Here is a 20181-nt window from a genome sequence, read left to right on the forward strand (position 1 = left end):
ATTTGGCAGCCTCGAATTGTCTGAGATTAGATCAGTTTCAAAATCAATTAAACCTTTATTTGTTTTCATCTTATGGTAATTACTTGTATATACACATACAGTACAAAGTAACAACTTCTATAATGGAAAGTTAAATGATAAAATTGTTATTATTTTACATACTTGCACTATGACTTTTTTTCCTTGCAAATTCGCATGTTCACATCCCAACTTCGCATATAATGTATAAAGTTCATTTCTGTTTGCTTCAAAAAATATTCTCTCTTACATTTCTACCTAACATTTTGGCATGGAAAAATGTGGCAAATTCTGGACAGAAATTTCTAATGATTTGAAACACACCCAAAGTCGAAAATGTATTTTTTTTCCTTAAATTCCTTTACTTTAATGAAACTCGCTCCTCAAATGATTCCATGATCCCATATATATATTCATCATTGTTTCGCCTTCTTTGGTAAGATTGAAGAAAAAAAAATGTAAGACTTGTTTTTTTTTTGTTGGTAATAAGATTTCCTGTGAACATTTCGTGATTATTATAAATTTGCAATAACAATTATAACGGATTGAATTCATTGTTCCAATTAAATAGTTTAAATAAAAAATATAGATATAGAGATGTCCTTAGTTGATTGGATAGGTTTTAATAGTTCTTTGTAAAAATAATTTGGTTTGGCAAATCCATTCTGTTGTTGTTTTCACACATAAAAATATTTTATACGCTTCCTTTTTTTCTCGTGTTCATAGGCATTCTAGGTACTATGTAATCCGTATGTAAGCAAAATGTGTGACGAATAGACTAAACAAAGACTCTAATTAGGGTGAAATAATAATTATAAATACAGTTAAGGCATAACTTAGGTTCTCTTAAAATAAAAATAATCTGTCAAATACTAAGGTTTCTCGTAATGCTTCTTAGTTAACCAGTATAATGATACATTTTAGCACGATATTAAGTTACTTATGAACAAATCATATTTGGGCGAGGTCAAAGTACTTCGCCAAGTGCACGAACTCATAGTTGACATGACTGAAAAGTCTCTAACAAGACGGACAAGAAGTACAGGTAAAAGTGTACGTATAGTTTATGGTTTTTCTACTCACCCTCACATTGACTATATTTTACAAAAAATTCTCTTCTATATACTTCCTTTACAGTTTACCATGAAAATCTTTTTTTTTTCTTTTTACCACTCAATTCGCTAAAAAATCAGTTTCTTTTTACTTTCGTAATTGACAATCAGATGAATATTATACAAATCTTGTCACTCAAAACTTGTTCTCCTCTGATAAAAATGGAAGATGTGTAATACTGGTAATACACTGAAAGGTTTACCTTCGTTATTTCATCAAATATAGCGTCAAAATCAATTGATTTCATGAGTAATTGCTAAACAATAGGACAAATTTCAAAAGTATGTGTCTGTGTGTGTATTTCTAAGGCCATAATTTTTTTTTTTTATGAAACATTACATTTTTTTTCATCGTAAAATTATTGTTTGCATTCCTCTTGCATTGTTTAATTCTAAAAATTGAGTTCGTACATTTTTTTTATCTCTGTTTATTCACTGTTTAATCCTCTATTGAACGAAAAAAAACCTAATAATTTTAACTGAAAAATAAATACAATGACTAGAAAGTTTTACTTTTCTTCAAAAAATACTTCATTTTTCTTTATTTCGGCAAATATTCCTCATTTTTTTTTCTTGTCTTGTACATTTGAAAAGGAGAAAAATATATAGTTTTCTTGCGCATCCATCAAAATAAGTTAATCTTTGCAAAAATCTTGTTAGGATTATTTCCACAAAAAAGTGTTCATCTTAAAAATATTGCTTCAAAAATCTGTACCTAAACATCCTTAAATGTTCTGAAAAAAGTAAGAAAAATAAAATTATTCAATATTTATGTATAAAGTTCTTGTTTCCAAATACACACTTGCATTTCATTATCTTTCTCTTTCTTTTTTTATACAATTAATCTCTCTACTCTTAGTGTTTTCTTTTCATCTGTTTTCTCTTATAAGAAAATGCATTTTCACATAATCTTGTGCGCGCAATCGGTAAACTACTTAATTGGCATCTTTGACGAGGACTCAAGTTTTGTGATCCGTGTGTTAATTGCGTGCATTGAGTGTGTATATGCAAATACATTTTACATTATAAGGAAGAATCTGGTGTCTCTTAACCCATTAAAAGTTCAATTTTTATCATCATTGCACTATTTTTTCCACCCTTTCTCTTTCACTCTCTCTCTCTCACTTTCTCACCTCGCGAAAAGCTTATCCCTTAAGATATGGCGCTTCTTTTCCTCCACCAAACAACCATTATACGCAAAATTACTCATTCTGACTCCCACCGACATTATTTGCACTGCCCGGCGTCGAAGAGTTCTGCTTCAGCTTGTCGAACAGCTGCAATTTGGACCGAACTGCACCCTCGCACACAGTCAATCGCTGCTGCGTGGGCTTCTTATCCAACTCCAGGCAGAACGCCTCGTAGTCAACATTGCGGCCCTTGTAGTCGGCAAAGCCGTACTCGCGCTTCATGTCGCTGAAGCATCCCGCCAGCGGATTCCGTGCTGATTGCGATGCAAACTGCGTGGACGGCGTCGTTTTGAGTGACTCAGGTACGCTGAACTGCTTAAATGCCTGACCCTTGCGCTCAAAGTACTCCACAATCTTGGCAATCTGAGCTGATCTCGTGTTGGGAATCGCCGTGTACGATCGATCGTCCCACAGCAGTGAATCCGATCCCGCCAAGCTGCTGATGTCGTCAGAACTGTCTGTGTAGATGGACGACGTCCTGTTCTTGCAGTACAGCAACTGATTGGCAAACTGACTCTTCTGTATCAGACTGTTGATCTCCGAGTCCAGCGCCAATCTGTTAATCAGTCCCATGTCAATCGATCGCGTGTCGATGTCCACATTGCTGCCAATCATGTGGTGGCGACAGTGGAATCGCTGCTTTCGCGAGTCCGACAGCTCCAAATCATCCAGACTCCGCAGCGAACTCACCGGCGTCGACGCATCGTCGAACAGGAGAATGCTGTTGGAGTCATTCAGCGTCTGACTCGACAACTCCAGATCGTCCTTCTTTGGTGTCTGATACTGCTGTGCCGCGTAGAAATCGCACGGACACAGTTGCAGGCGATCCGGTGTGTCCATGTTGATGCGATCGAAGCAACACGAGGCCGACGCACCACCACCAAAGTCCTCATTGAGACAGGAAAAGAAGCCACTCTCCGTCGAACCGCGACGATTAAGTACATGCGGATTCTCATAGCAAACCGTCTCACTTGAGTCCGATTTGCTCTTCTCAATCAATTCCTTCTCCGGCGCCTCGGGCGCCACTTTCTTCTCCTCGTCGTGCCCACTCTTGAACAGCGGATGACTGAACAGGGAATTGGCTTTGAACTTCTTAATAGTTCCCGTGCACTTCTGCAGATCCAGCTCCAAATACTCCTTGCCGCCCTTATCACAACTCTGCTTCTTCCTGCTCTTCGGACACGCTTCCGTCGCCACTGTCGACGTCTGGGAATTGTACTCCTTCCGGCCACTAATCGGCGAATTGGGAAGACTCTTGGGCGTGATCTCACCGTTTGGGCCGGCCTTGTCGAAGTACGTCCACTCCTCCTTCACCAGCGGCGACGACATCTCGAAGCACGAGCTGAACAAGTCGCCAACGCCGGCCGTGTAGGAGCTGGGATTTGCACCGAGAATCTTCTTCACGCCACGCAACTGTGCCAGCGCCGTGAACGGATTCAATTTGGTATTCTCGCCACCGACGCGTGGCTTGTACTGCGGATCCTTCAGGAACATCGTCTCAGCCACTTTCCTCAGCGTCACATTCGAATATGTGGGCGAGTCGGGTGTGGGCGAGTCTGGCTCTCGACTCTGCCTGTTCAGCATGTGACAGCGCGCCTTGTCGCTCGGCGTCGTGTGCTGCGGGAAGACAATCACGTTCTCAGACATCGATCGGCGATGCTGCAACGGCGCGTGATCCTTCAGCTCACTCTTGTTGCGCATCCGCACCAGACCTTCCTCCTCCTCACTCGATTCACTCGCGCCGGCAGCGTTCACTCTGGCGTCCACCGAATTGCGCTTCACGCCGTTCGCCAGCGCCCCGTTCAGCGCCCTGTTGGCCACCGCCTCGCTCAGTGGCGACGAGACAATGTGCAGCACGCTGTCGTCGTCGTTGACTTTCTCCAGAAGCATGGTAATCTTCTTGACAATCTCCATGAAGGATGGTCGACTCTTTGGATCATACTGCAAGCAAAAGAAAAATATTAAAGCTTCTTTCATGCAATTTCATTATGAACAAGCAAAGCGTTGTTTCTCTTCAAAGCACACTCCTCAAAATTTGCACGAAAAAGGCTTGAGAAAAGGTGATAATCAAACAATGGTTCGAGACATTAGACCTTGAAATCTTAACTAAACAGCACGCGTTCTTCATGCCACAACTGACTTCTGTTGGGTCGATCTTTAAATTGAGACAAAGCTGAGAAACGAGTCTGCTAAAGTGTTTAATTAGTTGGTGAATTCAAAAGTAAATTTCGTGTATTTGACGAACTTCATCTTTCTCTCTTTACTAAATTCGAACACACAATTTAAGGGCGATAAGAGAAAATGATCTTAAAAGACAATCTTGATATAAACTGCATTAAAAGCGAGAAATTCAGGAAGTTCTCAATAATTCTTCACAGTCATATAGGATGTATAAACTTTCATTGCCATTATAATCTAATTCTTTACACTAATTTTCTAATTTCATGATTATGAATGAGATTCACATGAATATCACTTCCTTATTGCGCCCTTTTAGGCCTTCTGGCACGCATAAATATGATCTTTTTATAGCTTCTGTACTTGAATTTTAAAAGTATCTTTAAAGGCAAACTGCTTATCTCGACAAACGTTTCTAAACCCTTCGTATCTTCTGAGAAATGATAGAGAGTGTTTAATAAGTTCTCATCATTGACACAGTCTTTCTGAGAATACAACTTTCAGTTGAACAGTTGCTCGACTAATTATGTCTTCAAATGATAACTGCGAAATTTCTACTCACGGTACAACAATAAAATGCCAGTCTTAAGAATGCAGGTGGAGTATCAGCAGGGCACAAGTCCACAAACGCCAAATAGTCTAATCCAAAAGAGTCTGTTCTCGGCAAGATATCTGGATCCGCTTCGATCTGTCATGCAATAAAACATCATTAATCATGAGAACATGTTCCAGTTAAAATTGTGGCACTTACACTTGCAATTACTTCACATAAAATTATTCCGTACGAAAAAACATCGCTCGTCTGATCGTACCACAGCCCATTCAGACATTCTGGACTCATCCAATACGGCGAACCAACTGTATCCAGGCGATTTTTGCCACTGTCGGGAGAAATTACAGTGTTAGAGTGTGGAAGAAGCTGTACTTTGAGCAAAAATTACCTCTTCTTCCGCGGGATTTTCGCTGCAAGTCCAAAGTCACCCACAACAGCATCAAGTTGTCCACTCGCTGATCTCCTTATCAGGACGTTCTGTGTGAGAATCATTGAAGAACGTCAGTGGAAATTGGGGGATGAAGGTGGATTTTAGGGATGAATTACCTTGCTTGTTAAGTCCCGATGAAAGATTCCAGCATCGTGAACATATTGCATTCCCCTGGCAATGCCCAGGGCCAGTCTTATTTTGACACAGGGCGACAACTTGTCACCCTGCGATTGAATCAACTGCTCCAGCGAGCCGCCACTGATGTATTCCGTGAGGGCGTGCAGTTGCCCCTCTTGCACGCACACGCCCATGAAACTGCAAGGCAAATTGAGACGATCGTCATTAAGCGTTTACTTCTATTACAACAGCAAGACTTCAAGAAAACTCACCTCAAAATATTTGGATGGGACAATTTATTGAGCAGTTGTACTTCACGCAGCATATTTGGCCGATTTGATCTCAATTGATTCATCTTCAGTACCATAACTTGTCCAGTAGTTCGATGTGTCACCTGAGCAAAAGAAGACGTAAGCGAATTAATATTAAATAAATCCACTTAAAATGCTGTAAAGATTTCAAAACCCAAATAAAAATGCACAGTTTGATAAGAGTTGGAATAAATTTGCACACGCCAAAAGAGATTGCATAAACATTTTCTATTTGCCAGTTAAAAACATCATCGGACGTGCGCGCTTGTCGTGTTTATAAAAAGGCCAATAAGACTTTGTGGCACTCCAAGTCATATAAACACCCGAATTTGGCATCCAAAATAACATTCAAATCGCGCCCTATCTCATCATCTCAACCAGCAACATTTCTTCTTGACGCTCAATCCATTTACACGTGCATTTTCACCTTCCAAGACAGCAAGACGATCGTAGAGAGTTAATGAGATGGAGATGAAGAGAGAGAGAAAAAAATTTCTACACAATAATACCCAATTGGTATCTCACAAAGTAATAGGAGAATGTGTGTAAAGTCAATGCTTGAGACGGGGAAAGAATTTCATATTTACATATCTGCTGCTCATTCACGACGCGGAAATTCATTATTAATTTCATTTTTCACACTCGCTGCTCACCAGGAATTCTACAATCATTCTGTCTATGGTTTAAGTGTGACGGTTTCGTTGCCAAAAAAGAATTCCTTGGTCACCGCCACAAACTGATTAGATTACAGAAACAGTGCGCTTATTGACTTGCGAAGAAGGTGGCGCAGAAAATAATATACCAGGGGGGAAATTGCTCTCCAAGCCAAACATATAATATAATAAAAGTCATTGCAAAATGTATTGGTTTTCAGCACTGTATCTAACATACTTATGTGCCCACGCACGCTTGTAGGTAGATGTTACCTATTTATAAAGAATGAAGTGGAATTCATTATCTCTAAATACCAAAAACTCTTCAATTGGACGAACAATAAACTTTATCTATTGAGTTTCTTTGCACACAGCAAAGCCCCGATTCTCGCCACATTATTTCTCTGTGGCTCCTGAGCAACTTCCTTTTGCAGGTACGATTTTAATTGAAACTCTTCGCCTAAAGTCATCCACTGCAGTTATTGGACTATAAAGTGTAAAATCCTCAATCCTCTGAAAAGAAGTTATAAATATACTCATGGCGAATCCTACACAAAAATCACACCACAGAAAGACTGTTGAAAACATTTTCTCTCGCTCATTGCGAGGCAGACATCTCGGTTACTTTTCTCACCTCGACGAATCATTATTCGAAACTCCACAGAAGAAAGAAGTGAGTGAATCACTGAGGTTTTTCTTATTTTTCACATTTTTAACGCAGCCTCTTCCACAGGCGTAGTGTGAAATGAACGAAAAAAAACCACAGGCAAATTCAGTAATTGTACCAAATAGGGTAAAGCGGGGGCTACTTTGAATCCAAACCAGGCCAATTTCGCATCAACTATAGCGAAATAGATGCTAATACGTATCATGGATTTAATTGAAAGTCATTTTGAGTGTTTCACGAAGCGTTTAAAGTTCCTTGACAACAATTTTCTCACTCAAATTTTAACACAGAATTAAAGTTAAATTGTAATTATTTATGTTTTTATTTCCATTCTGACAAAAAGGGTTGGTTTATTTGAAAATAACTGACCAAACTGCAATTGTTTTGAGTAATTAGTCAAAAACACAACTAAAAACATAAATTTTTATCAATAGTTTGCAAATGAAATTTGGCTCGCAATGTCAAATCACAAAGAAAAGCAGACGAAATACTTCCGTATTGATCTAAAACGATAGCTAAACTACGTCACTGACGCCTCTTTATGTGAAAAATCACTAAATATTAGAGCACAAAGCATCACGTGCATCTCCATTCCAACATTGAGGAGCTTTGGAAATCGATCCCTGTGTGACAAGCATAATTTCAATGTAGGGGTTCTTCTCAGAGATTAAAGAAAATATAATAAAGAGTAATCGTACAAATGCACATGCTATATATACACATCATTCTTCACTGTTGGGCTGTGTGAAATGGTTCATTGAAGAAGAAAGGCGCTTTTTGTTCGAGTTGTAAATTAAATTAAGTAAAGTAAAAGTAAAACATGAATCCCACCGAATGTGCCTCAAATGAAATGAATGCATTCACCGGATCGCAATTTTTCCTAGCGCTGTTTTCTGCTACTCCAATGAAGATTGTTTATTTCCATCACTTCTCCGCTATGATAAAAATATAAAAGATGTACGAGTTTTATTCTCTCCGCCAGTCATATTTACTAGTACGTGAATATTATTGCTGGCGGACGCGCATAAGTAATCAATTGAGAGAGAGCGCTTATTCTAATGACTCTCGCAGCATTTTTTTTCCCCGTCGCGCTTTTGGAGGATCTCCAGGTCTAGGTTAAGGTCGCAAATCACTTTGCATCGCGCGCCGAAGGACAGCCAGAGCAATTTGACAATTTGTCTGAATAATCTCTGCACTGAAGACACTGAATAGCAAATGAGAGCATTCACATCGGCCAGAGTTGAAAACGAAAGTCAAATCTTCGAAACATAAAACTTCAGCTTAAACTCACGTCAACCTTGAATATTTTTTATACACACATGGCAAGTCCAACAATAAAAATACAATTAAACCTTCATTATTTCTCTGTTGCCTCTTGTAATGAGAGAAACGCCGAGAAGAGAGAGAGAGAAACTTTTACATGATATGAATTGAATGCATCTATATATCTTTTGAGTTTGGTGAAATTTTTCTAGTATTAAAATGCAAATTGGTTCACATATTTCCTTAAAAAACAAACACCCATGGAAAAAAAGCACACACGAGAAAGTGTCTTGATTTTATAATTGATAAATACGCTAATTAGCCACTGAAGACATTGTCCTGTGTGTATTATAATAGAAATATGCAATGCTTGTAATATTGAGTTACTGATTCTCTTGACACTCTTTACTCAAAAGACGGCCACGAGTCGCGCGTCAACACATTTTCTTTCTACCCTTTCTCTTCTTTGGCGCATAAAAAAAGTATAATACTTCCGTAATATTATTGATTATCTTCTAATAATACAGGCAGTCTTATGAAACCAGACTTACTCTTCAAGAAACAACACCTCCGCAAAGAGAGTCCGGGAAATTCAACTTAATTCACTGCGCTTTTGATTTGTAAAAATGTTACAAAATACAGAAATAATTGCTGTGAAGAGTTGTTTAAGGATGGCCGTTAGCTAACATCTTAAAATACAGTACAAGAAATGATTTGAAAACATCATTAGGGGAGAACTGGGTCGATTCGACCACAGTGAAATTTTTCACAGCTTTGAATTACTGCCTTGACAATGTTTACAATCAATGTGTTATCGATAAGCAAATACTATTCGATTTCGTGTCAATTGCATTTGAAGGAAGTGTCGGTAAGTTTATAGATAATACCGACACTTATCGATACGAATTATGTGCAATTTTCTTTTTTAACACAGTTTTAGGGGAAATTGCACGCAATTCGTATCGATAAGTGTCTGATAAGTCCCTTAGACAATTTTATATTTGCAAATTTAAGACTTTTGGCTTGCAAATCATGATTTCAGTCATATTAGATTGTCAGCTGTCAGCCTTCGATACTGCCCTGCTCTCCTCTAAGCAACAAAACTCAATTAGCCAGAGTGTTTTCCTGCCTCTTTATCCCTAATCCTGACCAATGAGCCCACTTCTCAAGCTTATCTACCTGCCTTTGGACTGCTTCTAATCTCGAGTGGGAAAAGAATGAAAATCCATCACGTGACTTTTAGCATCTCCACGATTCTCACATGATTCTCGAATCATATTTATTAGTCGCTATCGTTGCTATGAAGTATCACGAGCCCAAAAGCCATAGAAAAGCGCCAAAGTAATTGTTAAGTGCTTGTCTTTGAGATCTTTTTCAGCTATACTTGTGCGATGTTGTGTTGGTTTATTGTCACTGTGTTTCACCTCTGCGACTATTGGAACTCGTTTTCATTCATTTTATTACACCTTCCTAGCATCAGCACAGTATTTACTACAAGAACTATAGCTGGATTCGCTCTTGGGATTACGTAAATCATTTTGCTCCTCTTGCAGATATTTTTTCACACACACGATCGGCGAGATGATGAAAAAAGAATGATTTTCAGCGAGCGATAGCCCAATTTCGCTCCTTATTTTTGGTATTTCGGACAGTGCGTGTAGTCCGCTGGCCTGGAATGCGGGTCGCGCGCGGAAAATGGCACGGAAAAGCCTCCCAAATGGCCTGAGTCATTAGGGATGCGTGTGGGTGACTCACCTTGTACACTTCGGAGAAGAATCCGCTGCCGATCTTCTCCTTGACGAAGTCGTCGACGGAGTAGAGCGCCGAGACGGCGGTCTTGAGGGCACGACACGAGGGCCCAGTCACTGACCGATCCGAGAGGCCCCGACTGAACGGCGGCCCCGGGCCGCTGTGTGGGCTCACGTTCATGGCTGCCGTGTCACTCCCGGACGGGTCTATCAGCTCCACTGGCGCTCACGCGGGCGCACAACTCCCATCGCCGGGCCAAGTCCTCGCCTGGCCGCGTCAGTCTCTGTTCGCGCGGGGCGGAATCCCCCGAATTGTCACACACTGCGAAAGGGGGCCAAATCACTCATTCGCCCTGCGGGCGCCACTCACTGCACTCCACTCGACACTCTGGGGCACCGCGGACACCGTGCGGGGGCGCAGGCGATCGGATAGTCCTCTTGGAGAACGCCAAAACACTTTTTCACGGAGAAACATTGGACGTCACTGCGATTGAGGGCATTTTGTGTTTTTCTACGACATCTCCATTACTGACAACCAATGATGTGTCCTCGATGAGAAAATCGATGAGTCCCAGCTGGCGGCCTCTCAACACAGCACGCGAATTGCTACTCGTGGCGCAACTGATTTAGCAGAGAAGGAAAATGTAAATTTGCTTGATTTAACGGAAATTTGGATAAAGGGCACAAAAAAATTCCAAAGTTGCCGATTTATTAGGTACCAATTGTCTCCAACGATGCTCAGAAATGGGCAATTTGATTTGGTTTTATTAAAGAATTTTTTTTGAAAAGTGTAAAATGTCACAGATATGATTTCGGAAATATACCTACAGGCGAAAATCACGTTTATTGTCTCTAAAATTTTGTTTAATGCGATCTCAGCCCACTAAAATTTGTCCAAGAAATCTTTGGACGGGCGCAGTCAGTTGGGTAAAAAAGTCGATGAAAACTGAATCATTCAAGTGCCTTAGCGCCCTCTATTGCTGTTGCAGTGAAGGACCGAATAAAAATACTGATAATCCGGATAAACCACTTCCAATTTAACATTACAGGTGTGCGTCTTATCTAAAAGTGCATTTAACTTCTTCAAATGAAATAAATACACTTCTTACGGTTGGGACTTGGAATGAAAAATCATTTTCTATCATACTTTAATGTTCAATTTATTTGCAGTTACTAATAACATGAAAGTACAGAATTTTCATTCATATATTTTTTTCTCAAATTACCTTCTACAGAAGTCTAGAAATGTATCACATGTGAAATTAAACATCATAATGTAAATATACACAGCTAAAATTAACGTGTGATTTAGTAATGGACTTTCTTGCAAAGACTGAAAAGAGATTTTTTTGCGGAATCTTCAAATATATGTGAATGTAAGTTTGAAACGTTAGTAAAAGTATTTTAGTTCAAAAATATATACCTTTTTCTCACCGAAAAAAATGTCTTAAATCGTTTGCATGCACAAATTAACTGTCTATTTTTGCCACTACATTTTCCAAACACACGAACAAAAAGACTTGGCATTTTGCACTCAGCGCTTCTCGCATTAAACTGGAGGCTTTGTGGGCTCTCTCAAGGATTTCTCTATACAATTTCTCTGTAAATAAAATATATAAATCAATTTTGGCGGGAATTATTCACTCACGATTTACAATCTCAAGCACAAAAACTAATTTTCTCATCACTAAATGTGTGCTGAGCGACGAAAGTCATGCCAAAGTCTTTTCATCGTGTGACTACAAGGTTTTACTGTTTGCCATTGCCGCTTGCGGACTGAAGAGACGACTTTGCTGGTGGTTTTCCTTTGGTAATTTGCTCAACATGCGACGCAACAGAAGCCGTGGCCAGATCTGCGCCGAGTTCCGTTGTCGGCGCGGCGACGGAAGTGGTGTTCTTCATCACGGAAGAGGCGGCGGAAGTCGTTGGGGAAGCGCCGGGCGTCATGCCGTCGTGCGTGGCACTCGTAGGAGAGTCCTTCTCCTCGGCGATGCGCGGCAGCAGCTCGCCCGGCGCCTGCAGCGACAGAGTGAGGATGTTCGGCGGATTCGTGGCCTGAACAGTGTCGCACGTGTCAAAGGACACCCCGGAAAACTCCTCGCCAGTCGATCCACCCGATGTGTTTGCCAGAGACGCCGTGACGACGGCCGCGGAGATCGAAGAGGTGACTTGAGAGCTTCCCGTGGCGCGCCACACGCCCGACACCGGCCGGCTGTTCTTCGTGATCTGCGTGGAGCAGCACAGCGGCGAAATCAGCGTGCACTTGCTCTCGGCACTGCGCGGATGCAGGCGGTCCGGCGACAGCGCGCGCCGCAGGAGCGGCGAGCTCGGCTCCGCGCTCTTCGGCCGCGCAAATGACTTCTTAGCCACCACGGTCGTCACGCTGGTGGTGTTGGGCGTCACGCCCGGACTGTAGGATTGAGTGGTGTTGGATGAGCCCGGCTGGTGGCCGATGGGGAAGGCCAGAGGACTGGGAGATCTGGTGGGCGAGGCCGGCAGTGGCGAGGGCGAGGGAGTGCGCGCGAGCGGCGACAGTGGAATGTGTCCCACGGACTTGCGCCTGTTAGGCGCCGTCGACGCACTCGAGGCGTGCAGTCCCTTGCCCGACGGACAGGTGGACGTGTGCAGCTTGTGCTTCAGCCCGTGCAGTGTCGATGGGCGCTGGTACAGCTGCCCGCCGGATCCCGTGGGTGTGTTGGGCGCCGAGGAGCTCGGCGAGCTCGACTGCGACGAATTACTCTCCAGCGGACACAAGTTCAGCCTATTCAACGGCGGTGTGCCCGAAGTCGTGGGGAAAGACAAGCTCGGCGTGACGCTCGTCGGCGACGTGAAACCCGCCGCCATCTGCTGAATCTCCGCACTCGCCCTCTTGCTGCTGATCCTCCTGAAAAGCGACGTCTTGCGCTTCTTCTCGCTGTCCTTCTTCTGCTTCTTGTGCCTGTTCACGCCCTTCTTCGCCAACTTACTCTGCCACAGCTCGCGCTTCCGTCCGCCCGTCTGAATGCTCGTGTTCGTGAGCGGCGTCGCCCGCAACATCACATGCTCAGAGCCACTGAGGAGCAACTGAAGCACTTGCGTGTGATACAATCCCTGTACAGCCTCGCCATTCACGTGCGTGATCAAGTCCGCCGGCCGCAGCCCAGCCTCGAACGCCGGGCTGCCTTCGTCCACGGCCATCACGAGATGGTGCATCGTGTAGAAGTCCGTGTCGCCATAATACACGCGGATCGTATGCACGGTGAAGCCGAATCCGCGCGGGCCGCGACGAATGATGATCGGCGGCTTCAGATTCGTGACCAGAGGCGACAATTCTCGGCACGGCGACGTGTCACGAGAACTAGCTGTGCTTGAGCTTCCGCCACCCGATGGCGACTGGATTCCGCCCAGCGACGACGGAGGATCGTCTGAATAAGAGAAGATTAATAACAAATGACTCTGTTTTATCCCCAATCGAAAGCAGCCCCAACTTGCTCTATCAATTTAACACTCCACAGAAGCCCATTATTCAATGAAACTCCATTTCATGCCACCAAGAAGCACACAACAATGCTATAATAAGTACCTGTGCAGAACATGAGTGACAATCCAAGTGCGGAAGCACTCTTGACAACCGACCGAGATCTATGCTTCGCAATCGCGCCAGAACTCGCTCCGGATTGTGGTGAGAAGTCCTTTGTGTTCTCCGACGATGACGTGCCCGTTTCGTGACTGAAACAACGCACAAGAGAAATGACGCTTTAAGCACACACGCCCACGCGCGCTAATTAAGCTAATGCTCACTCACCCGCTGTGCTCATCCTCAATTGAGATGGAGAAACGCGGAAGAATCTCCCTGGAATGGCCTGTTTTCCTCTTGCGCTGAATCTGAGGCGAGACATCGTCACTGTCAGTTTGCGAAGACTCAGGTGTGCTCAATGTCTTTCGCGATGGTGCCGGCAAAGGTGTCTTCTTGCCGTCAAACGCCGCCGGTGGTAAATGCTTATTAGCAACAGACTCAAATGACGTCTGCCTCTGTTGCTCCTGCTGACGCAAATACTGATGAATTGTCTTAATCTCCTCACGATCGGGCGTATTTAGAAGTTCTGGCAGATAATCCGTGTCCGGTGTCGATGGCATTCGAATACTTCGATGACTCTTGACCTGGTGAAAGACAGATTGCAAATAAATATGCATTGCGCATAACTCGAAGTCAGCTTTTATCGTCATTACATCCAATTTGCGAAGTTCTGGCGTTGTAATCTTCTTCAGTTCGTCACTCTCCATTGATGTATTCGACAGTGTTAAGCGCGATGAGCACTGTTGCTTGCGGAAGTGATGGGAATATGAGCTGAATGATCCGAATAAAGGTGTGTCTTCCGTTTCATCCGTGTCCTCATCACCGAGATCATGATTGTACCGATCCATGCGAGCTGTGAACAGAAGATAGTTTGTGAAGAAAATCCACCAAAAAGTATGTTATAAAATCAGAAAATGAGTAAATAGTAAAGGAAATTAATAAAAAAAAATACAGAATTGCTTTTCCCCCACATAAAAAACACTCTCTTTGCTCTGAGGCTCTCAATACTCACTATCAAAGTAACTTGTGTCATCATCGTCTGCCAGCTGCGGTACAAATTCAGCCTTCTGACGGAGCAGAGAATTCCAATTGACCAGCTGAAAGTAGACGTGGTCCTTCACCTCATGGGCACCGCCCGTGCCCAATCTGTCTCTCGGATTCTGCTGCAGCAGTTGAGTAATGAGATTCTTCGCCTCCGGCGCGATGCACCAATCCTCACTGTCCGGCCACTCAATGTCATCATTCACCGTGTGCGCGAACAGCTCCTCAGGCGTCTCTCCGAAAAATGGCACGCATCCTATCAGAAATTCATACAAGATGATCCCCATTGACCACCAATCCACGGGTTTCCCGTAGCCTTGCCGGAGTATCACTTCGGGCGCAATGTATTCTGGCGTCCCGAACACTTGTTTGTCAGAGAATTGACGAGTTTCACTGTCAATGTAGCCTTCATAGAGATTTGTGGCCAGCGACATGAGGCCCATCTTCGACAGACCAAAGTCCGTGAGCTTAATGTGCCCCAGAGCGGTTATCAGCAAATTATCCGGCTTCAGATCACGATGAACGATGCCGTAGCTGTGCAAATACTCCACGGCTAATACTGTCTCAGCAAAGTAGAATCGCGCCATGTCCGACGGCAGCGGTCCGATGCTCTTCAGCATTGTGGCACAATCGCCACCCTCAACATACTCCATCACGAGACACAAGTGCTTCTTCGTCTCGAAGCTGCAGTACATCGACACGACGAAGGGATTGTCGGCAAAGCTGAGAATGTCCCGCTCGGCAAACACCTGCTCCACCTGATTCCGCAGAATCAAATTGTTCTTATTGATCTTCTTCATGGCAAACCGCTGCCTCGATTGCTTGTGCTTCACCAGATAAACCGCCCCGTATGCGCCATTGGAGATCAGCTTCACCACCTCAAAGTCCTGCTCATTCGGCACCGTGTTAATCTGCGGATTTCCAAGCGTTGCCCTCTTCACGTCCTGATTCGGTGTGGACGTCAAGTAGATCTGCTGCTCCTTCGACACATCGCCAATCTCAATGGAATCACTCTTCTCACAGCTCCGCCTCACCTCCCCCTCCGTCGACTCCTCCGCACTCGCGGTGGCATCGCCACTCACATTCTTATCACACCAGTTTCTGTTGTTCTCCTGCAGCTCATTCTGCAGCTCCGCTATTGGATCACGATTGAGGCCCAGCTTGTGAATAATGTATTGCGGTATGTCGGCCTTCATGCCTGGCAATGATTTCGCCTGGCCCTCGGCCGCCTCCAGCAGTCTATAGAACTCCTCTGGGTCAAATTCAAGACACTCCAGCAGTCGCGCCGGACGTGATATAATAAGCAGCAATTTCTTAATGATTCCACTCAATTCCGACACCGATTCCGGTGATTTCTCCTTCGTCTCGAGAAGTAGACGCTCAAGATTCTCAGTCATTTCATAGAAATATCGACTTGTGATCAATTTCGTGTGGGACTTGTGGAGGCAATCCCTCGCCATTTCCATCACTTGATGGTGCACAAAGCGCACAATTGGACTTGAATCACAGAATTTGCCCAACGACGTGAAATTCTTGTTCTCATTGATAAAATGCGTGAGCCGCTCCTCCATCTGCTGCGTCGCCTTCGGAAAGCGCTCCTTGTACAGCGTGTTCATCAGCGCAATTTCACTGTCCACAATTGGCGAACGACTCGGACTGCTGAGACTCCGCGAGCGCGGCCTGTGATACGGCGAGCGTCGCTCTGAGTTGCCCGAGTCTTCCTTGCCGCTGCTGCTGTTGTTCTGACTGCCCGGACTGCACGTCGTGAGCGGCGATTGCTGCAAATTCCTGCACGCGTGATGATGCTGACCATGACCGGCGTAGCAGTGAAACAGATCGACGCCTGGATTGCTCTCGTTGCTCGAGAAGTGATGCGTGAGCAGACGTAATTCATCATTTGTCGGCATATTTGGCAGCTGATGAAGCCTCTCCTGGCTCGAGCACTGTGACTGCGTGACCAACTGAAGGCGAATCAAAGCGAAAGAACATCAATTAGCAGACACAACAACTCCATGGACTAGAATTGAGCTCAATTTGAGTCTTCTCGCTCATGATTTCAAGCCTCTTCAGGCATTAAATCATAAAATGAGATTCTCAGTCTCGCTTTTTCCCAACATTCACATCATCAATCGTCATTAAAACAAGTATTTTGAAGGCAAACAATAGATGAGATTTGAAATTTCCTAAATTTCAGGCTTTTACGGCAGTTTAGCAACTGCAAAAAGCAATTTCGTTCCTCAAAACACTTGTTTAAGTACTGAAATTTTCACTCCCTCAGTTCACTCACCGACAAATTCGAGCTTCCCGGCGTTGTTCCGTATCCAGACGACGGCAGCGAAGCCACTGACCACCTTCGGCCGTCTGCGCGACAATTGGACAGCCTCTTGATGGGCACGAAGGGAAACTGAATCATGCTCGGTGAATTCACCCGCGGACTGTCAATGGGACTCGCGGAGATCGGCGAATGCGAGCGCGGTGATGTATTTGCAACCAAACTGAGACGATGATTAGTAATTGTAGTATTGCGATTAGTTGTTGATGTGCGACGATTAGATATTCCCAATTCGCGCTGCAAAACACGGAAAAACACACACAGCATGTAAGAAAAGTGTCAAGCAATTGCAATATCCATTTTTGGTGCGCCTCGAGAGAGAGAATGAGTTTCTTCTCACTCCCACTTTTGTTGTATAAATAAAGTTATTGCACTGCAGCTGTATTTTTGTTTTGTATTCCCCAAAAGTATGCTACAAACACACGGCACAATATTTCTTTACTCTCTATTTCTCTCCTCTTCACTGTTGGTTAATTGAAATACCGTCCAAAACAGCGGTCAAAATAAATAATCAATTAAGATACACATAATGTGTTCGGCTTTTATGACTCATTTTCAACAATATTCAGTGGCATTTTGGGTCGTCAGAAAATAGAGAAACATTTGATTTCACTCTATCCATAGTTTTCTCTCTCGTGCAGACACAAAGTGCTCATTATTGGGAACTCACCATGCTTGCTGACAGAGATGGAGCAGATTTTCCCAAAGTGCTGTTGCGAACTCTCACTAAATTAGACACATCTGCAAGAGGAGAATAATTAAATCAATACATTGTTTCAGCGAAGAGCAGAAGAGGCTCTAGAATGATTCACTGACTTCATGTTCTAGCAAATTAGTTACCTTCTGAAAACACTCTTCAGTACAAGGGAACAAAGGCAAGAATATCGAATCATGGAAAATATACAAGTTTTTCAATTAGAAAACCTGTGAAATTTGCAAGTGAGAATTTATTCAACTGAGAAAAAGTTTCAATTTGGCTTTTCCCTCAATCTTTTTCAATATACAGCAAAATGTATTTAATTTATCTCTCATGCAGAGAGATTTCTGAATGGAAGGAAAATAAAAGAGGCAAGAATTTAGCATAAACAAATCAAAAACCTCAGTTAATAGCTAGAATTAATCATAATAAATTAATGTGTGCAGAAACAACGCTAAAAGTGTTTGTAATTTCTGCACACAAATCGTGGAAATGATAAGAAATGTTGCACAAATTTAAGCCACATTTTTTCCTTGACTTATTCTTATGCATTAAATTTGCGGTTTCGACAGAATCCATGATTCTTATGCGTAAAAAACAGATAACTGACTTTATTTTAGTCACCTAAATGTCCGTAAAACGTCTTAAAAGCAACCATTTCGAGGTTTCTAATTAGATTTCAAGTGAAGCATTAAATAATAATGTCAGAAATAGATGAAAACGACAAAGAAATGGAAGGGAAATTTGGGTTTTTCTACAATCCAACCCCACAATAACAATTCGATCGGAGTCTCGTAATCTTACACCTCATCTAACCCTCAACTTCCCCCTTAACCTTGCCCAAACGGCCCAAGCACGGGGGAGAACGGAAGCAAACATCGAGGGTGTTGAGTCAGGATTAAATGTCCCACCTGTGGCGGCCCACGCAACGCTTCATCATTGCCTTGCGATAGTGAACTTTATCGATTTGGTAATGAGACAAAAAGTATTCAAAGTCGCCTCTAAATTCAATCCAAATTTGTTCGTCTCACTGGCTTCGGGCGAAAATAGCCTGGAGATTTATTTTAAAATTGATTTATTCACTCGTGTGACCTTTCGCCGCCGTGCCAGCGCTCGGCGGAGGGGCCGAGGGGGCGGGGGGAGGCTGGGAGCGCCCTAATTAGCGAATCGATGGCACGCCAGCGCAGGGCGGGGGCGTGGGAGTTGGCGAACGCACCTGTGCCGCTGCCGCTGGGGCGCAGCGGGTTGATCTGCGGGCTGTGGTGGTAGGAGGTCTTCCGGTGGGGCTGCTTGGCCACCGCGGCGAACTCGCGACTGGCGGAGCCGCTGGTGGCGCCCGAGCTGCCCGCCGAGCTCAGCGAGTCCTGCTCCAGGTCGTCGGCGATGAGCACGCGTGCCAGGTGAACTGACTGGGGCCGCTTGCGCCCCACCTTCGGGGAGCTGTTGCGACTCTTGGGGCTGCCATGGCGCTCCTGACTCATTGCGCCGTCCAAATGGCGTGGCACTGGCGATAAACAGTGCACGGGCGCGCGCGGGCTGCTCTAATTTGGCAAAATGTCTCGGTTAAATTTGCGCGACATAATTTTTTCTGCCCACCGTCACAAATGCACGACCGCTTTTCACCTTCACACAGCGAATCAACTGTGACTGAATTGGGGTGTTGCGCTCATTTGCGAGAGCACTTCTCACCTTCGCTGACCCACGGCTTCGCCCCCCGCGCGACGCCACAGACGCTGGCAGATGAATCGATAAGTGATTTAGTGGGCAAATGCTGTTTTCATTCTTGTTGATGACATTTTTCACCAAATCGAACAAAGATGGCCGCCATCCCAAAGTCACTCCACTTGAAGCAGCTTTTCACGGCACAGCGAGCAACCTTCGGAGTCAATTGCACTCACAACGGATGCACGGACATCCTCACTCACGCCACGCAGCACTCATGGCAGGAATTTACGCGATTTGAGTGGCTTTTCACGACGAAACCGCGAAGAACACCCCAGAAAAATCCTCCCAAACACAGACACCAAACGTCACTTGGCTCCGTGCTCACTTCACTACGAACTTTCACGGCCTCGACGCGCGCCCCCTATCAGCTGTTAGACAAGTGAAGCGAAGTCCGAAATTATCCAGGGCTGCTCCAGGAGAATCCCCTTTTTCGAGAATGCAATCATATTTGATGCTTTGATGCCTTTTCTATCGCAAGACCTGTGAATACTTGATATGTTTGAATAGCTTCTAATGAAATGTTAAAATGAACAATAAATGTTTGGCGTAAACTTCTTGAATTTACTTCTTTTCTGTTGTATTATGCATTT

At 43.9% G+C, this 20181-nt stretch overlaps 2 protein-coding genes across 2 annotated transcripts; both read right to left on the reverse strand.

Moving 5' to 3' along the window:
• Window positions 1-359: 359 nt before the first annotated feature.
• LOC132257826 (uncharacterized) lies at window positions 360-11038 on the reverse strand. Its single transcript, XM_059754864.1, has 7 exons — window positions 10248-11038; window positions 5871-5992; window positions 5598-5796; window positions 5440-5528; window positions 5250-5379; window positions 5061-5186; window positions 360-4261 (listed from the first exon to the last, which is right to left on the reverse strand). The coding sequence occupies exons 1-7, from the start codon at window positions 10419-10421 to the stop codon at window positions 2333-2335; spliced, it is 2769 nt and encodes a 922-aa protein (XP_059610847.1). The 5' UTR covers window positions 10422-11038; the 3' UTR covers window positions 360-2332.
• Window positions 11039-11387: 349 nt separating this feature from the next.
• Window positions 11388-19896, reverse strand: LOC132257748 (microtubule-associated serine/threonine-protein kinase 3). Its single transcript, XM_059754777.1, has 8 exons — window positions 19083-19896; window positions 17840-17910; window positions 17125-17406; window positions 14809-16798; window positions 14450-14649; window positions 14025-14380; window positions 13803-13948; window positions 11388-13644 (listed from the first exon to the last, which is right to left on the reverse strand). The coding sequence occupies exons 1-8, from the start codon at window positions 19345-19347 to the stop codon at window positions 11990-11992; spliced, it is 4965 nt and encodes a 1654-aa protein (XP_059610760.1). The 5' UTR covers window positions 19348-19896; the 3' UTR covers window positions 11388-11989.
• Window positions 19897-20181: the final 285 nt, after the last annotated feature.

This window comes from Phlebotomus argentipes, unplaced genomic scaffold (genome assembly GCF_947086385.1).
Source record: "Phlebotomus argentipes unplaced genomic scaffold, Phlebotomus argentipes genome assembly scaffold_4, whole genome shotgun sequence".
NCBI lineage: Eukaryota > Metazoa > Arthropoda > Insecta > Diptera > Psychodidae > Phlebotomus > Phlebotomus argentipes.